A 14,929-nucleotide genomic window follows, 5' to 3' on the forward strand; every position below is an offset into this window, starting at 1 on the left:
TTGAATAAACAACTTGTTCTATCTATCTATCTATCTATCTATCTATCTATCTATCTATCTATCTATCTATCTTCTATCATCTATCATTTATCTATCATCTTTCTATCTTCTATCTATCCATCCATCTGTCCAAAACGTAAATCTATCTGTGCTGGTTTATTTCTTTTTATTTTTCAACATATTCTTTCCCAAAGTGTAGGCAATTATGGAAGCATTGAGGGCACGGAGTTGTGTAGATAAAAATGAGCCTGCCATCTTACTTCATTAGCTTCTTTGGTTTCCTTTTTAGTGCCTGCACAGGGCAAAATGAAAGCATCTCCAAATTAACCACTCCACCTATTCCAGAGAATGTTGGAAGTAATGACACCTTCAGAAGTTTTGAGAACACTACAATATGGTTCCTGGGAACAATAAACTGTATCATTGTGGCTCTTATATTCTCTAAAGGAAAGCCATTTAGGCAGCCGACCTATAAAAACTGTGAGTAAAATTGTACCTGATCAGAGGTGAGAGGTTTTTAGAGAGGAAGACAGGTATGCCTGGGTCATCCAGGAAGCGGTTACAGAGGTGGCACTTACCTGGGGTTTCCTGATTTCCTCTCCAGGTCTCTATAAAACACAATGTGCGGCTTCATTTTGTGGTTCTTTGCTCCTTCTCTCAAAGCTGCGTTAAGTACTAAGGCTTTTTTTTCCACCTCTTTCCTTCACCAGAAATTTGTTTCTAGGTGTCTTTTCATGGAGGTCATTCCAAATTGGAAAGACTCATGTATTTCTCTCCTTGTCAGAATTCATCCTGAATGAGGTGGGGAGAAGGGTCATAACACTCAGTTGGAACTTGTTTCATGCCATGAAAACAGTGGTCAGGATGGCCTTGTGTGGTTGGCAGGGCAGGAGTGGGTCCAGCCTAGAGGAACCTGACTATACATGGTTGTGGAGATTTTTGGCCAAAGCACCTCCCACTTCCTTACATTCTGGTCTGGGAGTGTGCGTAAGTTAGAAGTAGGTGACCTAGTTTGCCTTTGGGACATTTATTTGGATACCGTCACTAGCCCCCTAATTGGGAAAATTTAGAAGCACAAATTGAAAAATCAATATCCTCCTAAAAATTTGTTCAGAGAAAATTATTTTGTCCTTGTCCTTCTTGGTATGAGGAAGCAGTTGAATGCTGACTTCTACATTATTGCAACTTAAACATTTGTTTATTTATAGCCCTCCTCTTTTTCCAGAAGAGGATTTGAGGTGGATGGTTTGCATTAAAGAGACTCAGATACTTAGATGCCTTCAAGGCATTTATTTTGTAATAAAAATAATTCTTTGTAATAATATAAATGTATTTTGTCAATGTTACCCATTTTTATTAATTGGAACTTATAACATGGATGTGAAAATTTCCACTTGCCTCAAGGACATGTATAGAAATTGTAGAGGTGAGACCCATTGCATAGAAATGAGCACTCTACTATGCTGTATTTGGATGTGGAAACCAAGTAAATTTCATCAGCATGAATCGAGAATATGTCTTTCAATAGATGTGACACTATATTCTGATTTCTGTATAAATGATAGCTTATGTTCTTATTTCCTCAGATACATTTGTCCTTGTGCTGGTCATACAGCTGGCTGTGTGTCTATTCATTCTATTTGCTGATATTCCAGATTTATATAAGCGTTTTGATGTAAGTCTTATCTCTGGAATATGATGATGTTTTATAGTTATTTAATACCCTCACTTCATAAAGCAGGTCACAATTGCAATTGACATGGATTCTTAACACCAATTATTCTTTGGGGATAGTACAGTTTTTTAAAAATGTCAGGCACTGGCATTTTTTTAAAATGCTAAATTTATTCATATTTTTTATTTAAGCTGGTCAGGAAATAAAATTCTGTCTAATCTTGATTTCAAATATTTCAAAGCATTGAACATCTTTCTTTTAAAAGATCCCTTTAAGATTGCAAAATTTATTTATACAATTCCTTTTCAAATGTCAGAGAATTCTCCCCTAAATGTTTCTGTTTCAAAGGTATTTAAAGCAGTTTTGCCTATAACGCTTTTTTAGTTAATTCTTAAATTTGTATTTGCGTCTTTCTTTTTTACCTCTTTAGAAATGTGCTTTCCTTAATCTCTGCAAAACTTATTTTTAAAGAGCCAGGCCTTACCTAATGAACTCTCTTAGATTTAGTAATTTTGAGACAACTTTGAAACTGCACAAGAGACAGAAATCTTACATATCCAAGCAAGGGAAAATATATATTTTGATTCCTCTAATCTACTCTACTTTTGAATTAGAAGTTAATCATTACTAAATATCCTTTAATCAAGTAAATGGAAAGCAGAAGAGAAGAGAAAAGGAACTGAGCTTTTTTTACTTAGTGCTTTATCAACCTGCCTCTGCATCTCCATCTCAAAGACAGGATCCTTTTATTCATTGTTGTATAGCCAGTGCCTTGCATAAGGCATGGCACATAAGGGCAGCAAATGACTGACTGATCATTGTATGTCAGGCTCCTAAATATAGAGAAGTGCTTGGAGCACACAGTGCGTTACAAACTAACAACATCTTCACAAACCCAGCTGTAACAGATAAACTAATGCCTACATTCAGTTTTCATTTTTATATTTGCATTACTGTGGTTAACAGTGTAATTGACACTGTTGTTGTCTTCATAAAGTACATTCAGTACTCACAGAGATAGTCTTTGCACACTAGTCTTCTAAGTGAGTTAAAATTTCTTAATCCTTCAGAAACTAAGGTTAAGACATGTTGGGTTCAGTCTCTCTCTTTAGTAGTGAAGACTCTTCCAGAGAGATCTGTGTCCTCTGGAATAACAAAATAGGGAACGTTGTTTGGTTCAGAGGGAACCTGCGTGGAGTTATTGTCAGTATGACTGCAAAGGGTTCTGCAAAGAATTATTGTTGACCTTAAAAATTACTTTTCTTATTAGTACATAAAATTGTGAGTACATTTTAGAAATGTAAATACGCAGGCAGGGAAAAAGACAACAGTGTTCACTATATCCTTCCATTGTTGAAAATGCATACATATATTATGCATGGGCATTGACTGAGTTATGAAGTTTATTTCATTTCAAATGGAATCATTAAAATAAAATTTTGCAACCTAGTTATTACTCATTTTAAAAATTGCATAAAAAATTTTTAACAGAGAATATAGTCGCATGGTTTAAAATTCAAAAGTTAGAAAATTGCCTCTGTGTAGGCAATTGATGATACCAGTTTATTTTGCACACTTGCAGACATATTTTTTACATGTGTGCACAAATATACATATATTTCTTATATGTGTATTCTGCCACATTTTCACACAAATAGTAGTACACTGTTACATTTGTGCAGGTCTCCTGAGATGGAGATGTCAATGTACAAGGAGATGTGTAAGAAAGGTATTGGAAGAATTGCCTGTGGGAGAAAAAAAATGACAAAGCCAGAGGAGGGGGAGAGGACAACACACTCTGTGGGTCTGACCTCTATGAAGGAGAGAGGGAAGGAAGGAGAGCAAGATAAGTGGTTTCAGACTGCAGCACAATTCTAAGCTAGGGACGCCACAGTTGCCCGTGAGCAATGTCTACTGTCTCACAAGAATGAGTGTGATTAGCTGTCCTCAGTGATTAGCTGTGAGCAGCCCATGGGAAGCATGGCATTAGGGTGAATGTGATGGTAGATTGTGAGCATAGCATCTGGGGCCTCTGCCATTTATCCTCCCAGCAGCAGGAGATCTGAGTGAGCATTTTCATGGCTGCGACAATCACATAAACAATCCTGCATCTTGTTCTTTTGTGTAACAGTATATTTTGGTGATTGTTCCACATCAGTACATAAATCTTCCTCATTCTTTGTAATGCTAATATAGTATTTCATTATTTGTGTGTGTGTATATATATATATATATATATATATATATATATATATATATACCATAATTTATATGTAGTCCCCTATTGATAGACATTTATATTATTTCCAATTTTTACTATTACAAACAAAGCTGCAATAAAACAATTTTATACATATATCATTTCAGCCATGCACAGCCACATCTCTAGGATAAATTCCTAAAAATGAATTTGAACTTTTAATTTTTAAAGCATTGCCCTCCATAGAGTTAGTTGGTCCTGTCTTTACTCCCATCAGTGTGTAAGGCAATGTAAGAGGCGGTGCTGGGTACAGTACAGTGCACTCGGCTTTGTTTCACTCATTTATTCATTCACCCATCCATTTAACATATCTATATAACATATATATATCATGAGCCTGGGGAGTGGTTAGAGAAGATATAGAGGAAGTGGAGAAAGAGACAGGTAATGCCAGGTTGACTTCAGCCCCATTTACTCTGTTCGTGAGTACCCCTGAAACAGCACAGCCTGTACTGCTAACCACGCAGTCCTGCATGTAGAGCCAGGACCCAGAGCACAAAAGCAGAACTCGGTTAAGGAGACACGTGGCACCAGAGAGAAGAGGACAGTGCTGTCCACATGGAGGTTTGACACGTGCACCCTCTGAGCCTCCTGGGAGTAGAGCCATATTCCTGCCTTCCCTTATGAAAACAAGACACACAAGCAACAAAGAGATACTTTTACTATTATTTTTTGTTGCAAACTGACTAGATTTATTTTAGGAACTTTAGAAATTATAGAAGGAAAAGAAGATAAAAGAAAGCAACTATCGCGGTTCCAAATCAATGGAATCATGGGAAATAATCCTTCCACATTGTTTTCTGTGCACATGTGTATAGAAATACTTGCAAGTATAAAAATATACATGTATGTAATGTACACATGCATGTATACATATGCCTATTACATTTATAATATATAACCTATGAAGATGTATACTGTGAATGCACATTTTCCAGCATATATTTGCCTTCAGACTAATGGTGCTTTCTCATCTCCTCTCAGTTGCTCTGCACTCCTGTTCTCTGGAGGGTCTGCATTGTCATTATGCTCAGCTGCAATTTCATTGTGTCCTTTGTTGTGGAGGTAAGTGCTCTCATGCTGCCTGTCACTGGGAGGGGGGCATTTTGGGGGTGTCTGAAAAAGGAAGAGCTGTAGTTGACAAGGCTCAACAGTGCAAGGGGCTCCCTTCCTCGGCACCATGAGCCATGGAGCTTTTCTCTGATGAGTTCCAAACAAAGCGTTCATTTTCCCATCTGCAAAGTGGGACTGAGGAGAATGGGAGTCCACAGATATACTGTAGGAATATTCTAAAAGTCACAAATAAAGACCCAATTCAATTCATTTTCTGAAACTGAGATAAGATTCAGACACTATAAAATTCACTTTTTAAAAAAATTTATTGGGGTGACAATTGTTAGTCACATTACATAGATTTCAGGTGTACAATTCTGTATTACATCTATAAATCCCATTGTGTGTTCCCCACCCAGAGTCAGTTCTCCTTCCATCACCATATATTTGATCCCCCTTACCCTCATCTCCCTCCCTCCACCCCCCTTACCCTCTGGTAACCACTAAACTATTGTCTGTGTCTGTGAGTTTTTGTTTCTTCATTTGTTTGTCTTGTTCTCTTGTTGTTTTTGGTTTATATACCACATGTCAGTGAAATCATAGGGTTCTCTGCTTTTTCTGTCTGACTTATTTCGCTTAGCATTATACTCTCAAGATCCATCCATGTTGTCACAAATGTTCCTATATCATCTTTTCTTACTGCCGAATAGTATTCCATTGTGTATATATACCACAACTTCTTTATCCATTCATCTATCGAAAAATTCACTTTTTAAAAGTGTACAATTCAGTGTTTTTTAGTATATTCATTGAGTTGTGCCATCACTACCACTATCTAATTCTAGAATGTTCTTATCACCCCAAAAGAAATCCTGTACCCATTAGCAGTCTCTCCTCACCTTCCTGGCAAACACTAACCTCCTTCTTGTCTCTATGGACATTAAATATAAAGGGGATTATACAGTATGTGGCCTTCTGTGTCTGGCTCCTTTCACTTCCCAACTTGTACCATTTTTACTTTACAGCTGGGAAATGGAATTCATAGTGAGCTGTTCTGGCTTTTATTTTCCATCTCCCATTTGCTCCATTTCCTCAGTAAAATGAGCTTGTGCTCCCCCTTTCTTTGCTGCATGATTCACTTTCTCCTCTTTCAGTGCTGTTAGACACAAAGCCCATTCTTCACAGCTTGCTGTTAGAGGTTCCCCCAAAAGGCATTCAGTTCAAAGGAGAGGTGAGCTGCAGGATTTCAGCTGTGTCCATTCTTGCTCCCAGTTACAACCCCAGGCGTGTTCCAGTGAGGGGGTTGTGCATAGTGGGCTGAGCCTCACTTCTCCACCTTATTTTATAGGCAGGAGCTCAACGGACCTTCTTTACTAAACATGGTAAAGACACACAGGAGCTGGTGGCAGCACAGGACATAGGATAGAGTACTGGAGTTCTCTACATGTTATACCAGGGCTTCTCAAACTTGAATAGGCATCAGAATTACCTGGAGGGTGTGTTAAAACACAGATTGTCCAGCCCTACCCCCAGCATTTCTCATTCAGTAGGTCTGGAAGGCACAAGTTTTTGTTTCTAACAGGTTGCCAGGTGATTCTGATACTGCTGGTTCAGGGACCACACTGAGAAGCACTATGCTTTATCATGTGGTTTCCAAAGCCACCAAATTAAATAAAGAGCATCATCATGAATGTCCTCATACTGAGTTGCAGAATGATGGTCCTTAAGGGATTATGTACCCGTTCCTGTTCACAATTGCATTATGTCCTGTGTCCAGCATGTCTTTCCGATCTCTGCATATTGAAATGCTATCCCATCCTGTATGGACAGCTGTAGTACTGTCCTCTTCATGAATCTCTCTGATGCCTGGATCAGTTAGGCAAGTAACCAAAACAGTGGCTTAAACAATACAGATATTTATTGATTCACTTAGCAAAGAGATTGGAGGTAAGTGGCTTCAGGGCTGCTTTAATGACTTGGTATCATTGAGGAATACTTTCACCTTTCTCTCCCACGATGCTTAGATGTTGGTCTTTCACATTTATGCTTGTTGCTTATGGTGCCCAGATAACTTTCACATAGCTGGGCATTCTATCTGTCTTTAGTGTAGGGAAAAAAATGGAAGGGGAGGCACCAGCAAGCTTTTCCCCTCCAGTATGACCTTTCATCAGCAAACAAACAAACAAAAAATTCCTACAGTATATCTGTGGACTCCCTCTTATGCCCCATTGGTTAGAACTCTGTCTCATTGTCATACTCAGCAGAAAAGGATTCTAGGAAAGTGGATCTATGTCAAAAAGCTAGACAGATTGGCTTAAACTGTTTAGGTATTTTTTTCCTTTTAAATGAGCAGGAAAGAATTGGAAGGAATGGGCTGTAGGGTAATCAAGCAACAAAGGCTGCCATACTCCCCTAACAAGAAGCCATTCTGCAGTCAGTGTATTTACAGTTACGAGCATCAGCGGGGGGTAGTTTACCTGGGTTTGAAGCCTGGCTCCACCCTTTCTTGCTGCCTGACTTTGGGCAGCACTTGCTACTCCATTTCTCTGTGTCTGTTTCCTCATCAGTAAAATAGTAATAATAATAGTGATAATTACTGTGAGCGTGAAATGTGAACAGTAAAAAGCACAGTAAGTGAGCTTAATAATTATAAGCAACGATTATTATGTTATCTCTTGTAGTACTTATTTCTCACTTTGTATCTATCAGCCTTGCAGCCATTCATTTACTTATTCATTTTCCACAAGCATTTGTTGACTATGTGCCATGACCCAGGGCATGACACAAGGAGGATAAAGATGGCCAAGGAATAGAACTCACAATCTATAGGAAGAAATGACAAGTGCTATAGTAATTTTTGTATAAATTGCTTCTTTCACCTACCATTAAACTAAAGGCATACCTTGGAAATATTGCTGGTTTGGTTCCAAATCACAATCGAGTTGCAATCTTTTTGCTAGTGGTGGTGGTGGTGGTGATGTCTTGCCTTCAATTTGTAAAAGATGCAACATTTGTGAAAGGCAATAAAGCAAAACACAATAAACCGAGGTATGTTTGTATACTTGCAAGAACAGCACCTAAAACACTGCTTTATTCTAATAGAAGTTGGGTAAAGGTTTATTCAATTCTTAAATGTAAGACGTCACCCTGCTCACCCCCAGCAGATGGAAAGGGCAATTTGATACTCATGAAAGAGAGTTTCTCCGTTGTTTCTCACTGTTGAGAGAAATTGAGAAGCTTATAGATGTTTAGTGTGCGTTCCCAGCAGCTTCTACACTGAAAAATAACATTCCAGGGTTCTAGCTCCACCCTCAGGCTCCACCATGAAGTTAGCCCTCTCACTGCTGTCAGTAAGTACTCAGGAACAAACCAGAGTCATTTGTGTCTTTGGTGAAGGCAGTTGTAATGGAGAATTACAGACACTAAGATTTCCTGCTTCATGACATGAGACTAGCAGAGTAAATAAAGACCCCAGACAATCATGGATGCAGCAAGATGTTTTCCTCAGGGGTCTCTAGGTATGTCTGACAGAAGATAATAAGGATTCCTAGGATTGGCTGTGCTAATTCCATTCTATCTGGCCAGCTTGTGGCTGAGATGGTTCAGAGAGATTTTGGGGGATAGGCATGGGAGATGGTTGGCTTTTTTTTCACAGTCCTGACTGTTGTCTGGTCTGCTGAGAGGTCTAACCCTAAGCCTAATCTTAGAGCAGCCCAGCAAACAAATGGGTTTGAATGAGACCTTATTCTTTGACGATTCACATGATCTAACCTTCAGATGAAAGGCACATGAGCTAATGTTCGTAGCTTTAATCCCCCTCCCTTTTTAAATTTTATTATACATATATATTATATATATAATGTTATATGTAATATTTTATATATATATATGAATTGAGTAGCCAGTCAGGACAGCTCACGTGATGAAGTTTCATTTTGTTTTGTTTTAAGAAATGGCATTTTATCAAGGCATTTCTTTGGTTTCTGGTTCTGCCTTTAACTGACAGTGTAGAGTGACAGGACAGATTGTCTCTCAGTGCTTCAGTTCTCCTTTCCAGAGCAGCAAAGTGATACAGGTCATCATATTTCTAGAATCGTAAAAATGTTTAAGGCATAGGTAGTGTGTGTGTGTTGTTTTGTTTCATTGTTTTGTTTCAAGCCTGATAAGATTTCCTGATGGTACATTAGATTTTAAAACCATTAATTGGATACCCATGATTGTGCCTTATCCAAGGAGAACTATTACTCTCTTGTTAAATTAAGAATTAAATTAAATTAAGAAAGACAAAAACCTTGCTGTGGGAAAATAGAATAACAGGTCTGGCTAGGTAAGCCCTGAGGTTTGCGAGATGCTGGTAAAAAGGCTGTGTGGGTCTTTAACGGCCTGCTATTGGATGATCAGTTTTTACAGGAAGATTGAGACTAGATGTTCTCTATTATTGCCATGGGCAATAGGAGACAACTGTCAAAGATGGGTGGATTTTAGGAAAATTACTATCTCTGCTAAGTTTCTTTGTAGAATCCTACAAAATTAACTTCTTCAATTTAGCAAAGTTACCACTAATAGACACCCAAACCAGCTCTAATTCTGTTGGAGAGCTTGGCTCCTATTTTTTTTTCTTTGTTTCTTTCATGATAACTTCTAGGATGGTCAACCTTTTTGACTCATGGTATAAATTAAAAATTAACATGATAACCTCTCGCACACTCTGTATGGTAATTTATAGCTTGGCTCTATTCAAGGCTCAGTCTAACTCCTAAAATAAAACGGCAGTCCAAAATGTTTCCCAAGAGAGATATCTTTTATAATCTTAAAAAATGCATTGGAATGAATATTGTACATGAAGGTTAGAGGTATATGTGAACAGGCCCACAGTGTATAGCTGTTTGTTAAATGAGTAGTTCAGAAGGGTGGAAAAGGGAGGTATCTATGCCATGCCATGCCCTGAGTTATTAAGGGAGTTATACAATCCTTATGTTACACCCTAGAGGAAGGAATTATTATTTCTAATCACTGGGGCTCACAGAGGGTAATTACCCATAGTAGGTGCCAAAGCTGGAACTTGAGTCTAGATCTGTCCAACTCCAAAACTGTGGCCCATATTCCAATTTTACCGAACTCTGTTCATGACTATGCTGTGATGTGCCAGGGTACACCAAAGCCACGTCACACACATGGCACATCTTTCTCTGGGGTCAATTCCATTTGGTGGTAAGTAATTTTAAATGTCATTTTATATTAAATCAAGTATGGAAGTGGTATGGAGTGGACTGCAGAATTTAACTTATTTTAAACTGAATTTACATATGAGATTCAGAAGAAATTCCATCCTCGATGCAGACTAATTCAAGCTAGGTTTCCAGATGTTTGAAATTATGTTCTTCTGTCTTCTCCCAGAAGAGTTTCTTCGGTGGAAAAGTTTGAGGGGCCAAGTCCTAGCGGGTGAAACCACCCTGGATTTGTTCGTTAAGGGCTGACGTTCTTTGTCAAGCTGGATTTCAGCAGTCAAAGCAGTAGTGACTTATTAGGGTTTATGGAGGGCCGTATCTGCAAACACTTGACCTCTGATTGTAAAGAATTAACTCTTTTATCTTGCAGGAGGCCATTATTGAAAACCGAGCCCTGTGGATGGTAATCAAAAGGTGTTTTGGCTATCGATCAAAAAGCCAGTATCGGATATGGCAGAGGGCCTTGGCAAATGACCCCAGTTGGCCCCCACTAAACCAAATCTCCTCCTCTGACCTGCAAGGGTGTGGCCGGGGAGTGTCTTACAGCAATCCGGTGTTTGAGAGCAATGAAGAACAACTTTGAAGGCAATGGGATATCCACGTTGATAAAACATAGAAACAATGACAAAAGGGACCAGTTTCAGTGATTTTTAAGCAACGAGACTATCAACAAGAGTATTTGGAATCAAAAACTTATTCAATCATGGTGACAAAACTTTCTGCAGAGCAGAACATTGCCCCAGCAGAGTGCTTTCCTCTTGGCTTCTGTAAGTATTCGAGGTGTTCAGTGAACCAAGAGTGGGCCAAGGATGGCAATGGGCCAAGAGACTGGAAGGCTAAAGAAGATGTACTCCTTCTTCTTAAATAATATATTTTTTAAATGAGTTGAGGGAAGGTAGTACTATGTGTAGTCATAGAACTGTAACATGTTAAAGATCATTTTTGAATTCTTATTTCATTAATAGAAAAACAAATGTGTGGGAACCATCACACCAATCTCACACCAGTTTTCTTCCCTTTGTAGTTTCCTTCCCTTTGTAGATGAAGGAAACATCACACCAGTTTCCTTCCCTTTGTAGTACTTTCCAGATCTGAGACATTTCCTTCTACTTCTGGCATTCTCCAGTGTATTAGTAAGGATAGGCTAAGCCAATGCTGCAGTAACAAACAACTCCCATATCTCAGTGGCTGAATGCACAAGAAATTTCTTGGTCCAGATGACTCTAGAGTAGCTCTCCTCAGAGAGGTGAATGCTTCAATCTGATGACTCCACCCACTCAACAGAAGGACTCCATGTTTACTATGATAGGGGAAAGAAGAGACTGGAGATCACACAAGGTTCTTCAGTGCTTCACTTCAAAAGTGGCACACATCCAAGAGCTGCCGTGAGCTGCTGTGAGCGGCCAACCGATGACCAGCGACCAACTGCCTCAGCCGGCGGGGATTGCAAGGTTCATAATACCAGCATGGGCCAGGGAGCTGTGTCCTACACAACTAGACTGAGAAATAGCGGCTTGAACTGGAGTGGGGGAGGGGAGGCAGAAGAGAGGGGGGGAAAAAGAAGCAGCACACATCTCTTCCATCACGTATATTTCATTAACCAGGGATTGGCAAAGGAACTGGGGAATACAGTCTCCTGTATTTAGGGCTGGCTTCATCTGGTATTTGAGAGCAATGAAGAACAACTTTGAAGGCATATGACCTGTGCAGTCACACAGGACCCATGCTTCAAAGCTCCCACACTTGGTTTAACACTCTCCTGTGCCATCCTGAAATTCTTAATTTTTGAATAAATGTTCCTACATTTTTATTTTTCACTGGGCCCCACAAATGATGTAGTTGGTCCAGTCTGTAGTCCTGTAGAGTTTACTCTCCGCTAAACTCTACATCTTGTGACCCTATGACTTTCTCCTGTGTTTCCAGAACCCCTCATTTCACACGCTAACTCCAGGAATTTTTCACTTCTCTGCTCTATTATTTTTTAGAAAAGTTACTTGTGCTACAACATAATATGTTATAATTGACATATGTCCTCATACAACCTACACATTTCTTAAGTTTGAGGCTTCAGTTTTCAGAAAACAAAAATTTCCTTCATTTTATCACTATTACAATTCAGTTATATTGGATTCATTCAGCATAGAAAACGCCTAGCTTTCTGTTAGTTCAGCAAACAACACTGAATTATAAGAGAACATCCACAAATACTATTTCAAAGCAAAGCAAAATTTCCATTGTGAACATCAAGCCCTAGGTGAATGTTCTGGGCAGGGGTGGGTATCCTTGCCTGGGACAACTGGCTGGCTTTGCTTCTTATCAATAGCATCTGCAGTCAGTCCCTTCCCTGGCTGAACTCCTGAGCATGGCTGGTGGCTCTGTGACGGTGGATAATTCTGGGAACATGGTGTTTGCCAGCCAAGGTACCTTGTTGCTTCTGGTTTTAAAATAGAGTGTGAAGAATCATTGAAACAGGCTGCAGAATCATTGTCTTCCCTGGTACAGAAAGAAATATTTTCTGTTAGAAAGTCAGCTTCAGCAGTGATATGACAGCTCTGAATGTTTTTCTCTAAAACTGATAGTTTCCTTCATGTTTCCAAAGTGGAGGGCTGTGGGCAGGGCAAGCTGGAGATGGTCTGCAGCCTAGTGACAAGCAAGAGCGATGTGTGCAGTTCATAATTAAAAGAGGCCCTCACCAAGTGCTGTCATCTCCATGAGCTCATTTGAATTGCACAAATCTCCCTGACTCAGGCAAGCAAAGGCTTATCATCCCCACCTTACAGATGAGAAAACTAAGACTCAGGCTGAGGAGAGAAGACCTGGGCCTTAGACACGATCTTCTGAGCAAATCTGCTGTTGCTTTCAAATGCCTCCTCAGGACAAAGCTCCAACAGGGCAAGGTGCTTGGTGTGATCTCCCAAACAAAGAATGAGTTTCTTGTTTGCCAGGTGGAAGGAGGCAACCCTGTGCTAATACCAGGGCCTTCTGTTCAAATGTGTTCCAGGCATCCTTCAATCCTTAATCTAGAGGTATATTCAAAACAAAACAAACCACAACTCCTCAGGCTCTGTTTTGTCTTTTTGAGACTGAGTTGCCCTTGCCTCGGTCCTAAGTGATTCCATCCTCAACAGTTCCTACATGGCTGGCGAGGAACAAGGATGGAGGACTCTGGTATTCCACCAGCGAAACAGACCTAAAACCTTTGCCAAAAGGGACTCACTCTGAAGACTGTACTTGAGACTAATTGTGTCTTAGAGGCAGTAAGTGAAGGAGTAGGAAGTGCTTAGTCTGGAAAAATGCATCATCTGGAAATGTAAAAATTGTATTTACATCCTTGAAAGGTTGTCATGGAAGAGAAGGTTCTGACATGTGCAGGGGGCATGACCAGTGGGTAAGAGCACTGTGGGAATGGCTTTGAGGTGACACAAAGACCACTGCCCTTACAGCACTGACAGGAGTGGTAGCTGGTGACCTCACGAGGCATGCACTTTGTGACACCGGAAGTGTGAGTAGATATTCTAAGACCAATTACAGAAGGAAGTCAAGTGTCAGATGAAACTCAATTACCTGCGTAATTCCTTCAGGTTGGATATGCCTAGTATCTCAGTCTTACGCTGTGCTGTAAATTATTCACTACTGCTGCCCACACAGAATATCGGACTGATCCTCATGGGGAGATGGGCTGGAGAATATGGGCTTCCAGCCCTGTGAGGTCCCATGGTGTGGGCAAACAGACTTGACTGCTCTGTCCCTTGGAAGATGGCTTGTAATGGGAATAAGAGCCTAGAAAAGAGGTACAGTGAGTGGTCCTGGTTGTCAGATTGACAGCTGTGGAATTCTAATGTGTGCATTTTCTTAGAAAGAGGTGTTTGAACATTTTGAAGATAAGAAGTACATGGAAGAGTGCAGAGCTTCCTGTGTTCAATATGCTTATCTGACTAGGACCTGGTGGAGAAAAAGATACAGTGACCTAATCCAAATCATTTCCGAGTGTCCCCTGTATGTGCACTCCAAGGTAAACAGCTCTTACCACAGAGAAGAACCCTGACTCTGGGCTCTCTTCAGTAAATATGTAATAATTTGAGAATGGAAATAGGCCTGTGCCATCTGTATCCTTATGTGCTCACAGAAGTGAACATGTACCTGCTTGCAGATGTGATGACTGGAAAAGGTGATTATTTATTCAGAACTATGTATTTAGTTTATGCTATAGTAAATTATTCTGTATAAAAGTGGCAAGTAAAATCTATAATTCTGTTCTAAAATCAGTCTCTCTCTTTTTTTGTAGTGGAGTCTTTCATTCTAGCTAATAAAATGCTGTGGTCTATTCCAGTAATGTTAAATCAAAGCAACATCTTTACAAAGTTGTTGTCATTTCCTGACACTGCAGATGCTATTATTCCCTGCTTTGTACACAGGGTGTTACAGTATACAAAATATTTTTGTACCCATTCTCTCATTTAAATCTCATAATGATCTTAGGAGAAAGGCAGGCCAAGAATTGCTATTCTCCTTCTTTTGATGAGGTACCAGACACTCTAAAAGGTTTAGTGACTTTTCCAAGGGCACACAGCGGGTGAGTGGAGGAGCAGTAGCTGGATTCAGAGGTGGGACCTCAACATGCGGGTTCCCTGTTGTGTCACTCTCCCTTGTTGTTTGCCCTAGATGACATGTCTGTCACACTGAAAAAAAACAGAAGGCAAGCAAGGCAACTAT

General features: G+C 39.8%; 1 protein-coding gene across 5 annotated transcripts in view; it reads left to right on the plus strand.

Annotated features, from left to right (window-relative positions):
- ATP13A4 (ATPase 13A4) overlaps positions 1–14,474 on the plus strand; it is a 136,316-nt gene extending 121,842 nt beyond the window's left edge. For 3 of the 5 annotated variants that reach the window (XM_081072700.1, XM_081072701.1, XM_081072702.1), the window contains 4 exons: positions 290–480; positions 1,587–1,675; positions 4,920–5,000; positions 10,587–14,474. In XM_081072700.1, the coding sequence (XP_080928826.1) occupies positions 290–480; positions 1,587–1,675; positions 4,920–5,000; positions 10,587–10,799 (574 nt within the window). In that variant the 3' untranslated portion in view covers positions 10,800–14,474. The remainder of the gene's footprint in view (positions 1–289; positions 481–1,586; positions 1,676–4,919; positions 5,001–10,586) is intronic. The other 2 variants (XM_081072703.1, XM_081072704.1) reach the window with 2 other exon arrangements.
- Positions 14,475–14,929: the final 455 nt, after the last annotated feature.

This window comes from Rhinolophus hipposideros (genome assembly GCF_964194185.1).
Source record: "Rhinolophus hipposideros genome assembly, chromosome: 2".
Taxonomy (NCBI): Eukaryota; Metazoa; Chordata; class Mammalia; order Chiroptera; family Rhinolophidae; genus Rhinolophus; species Rhinolophus hipposideros.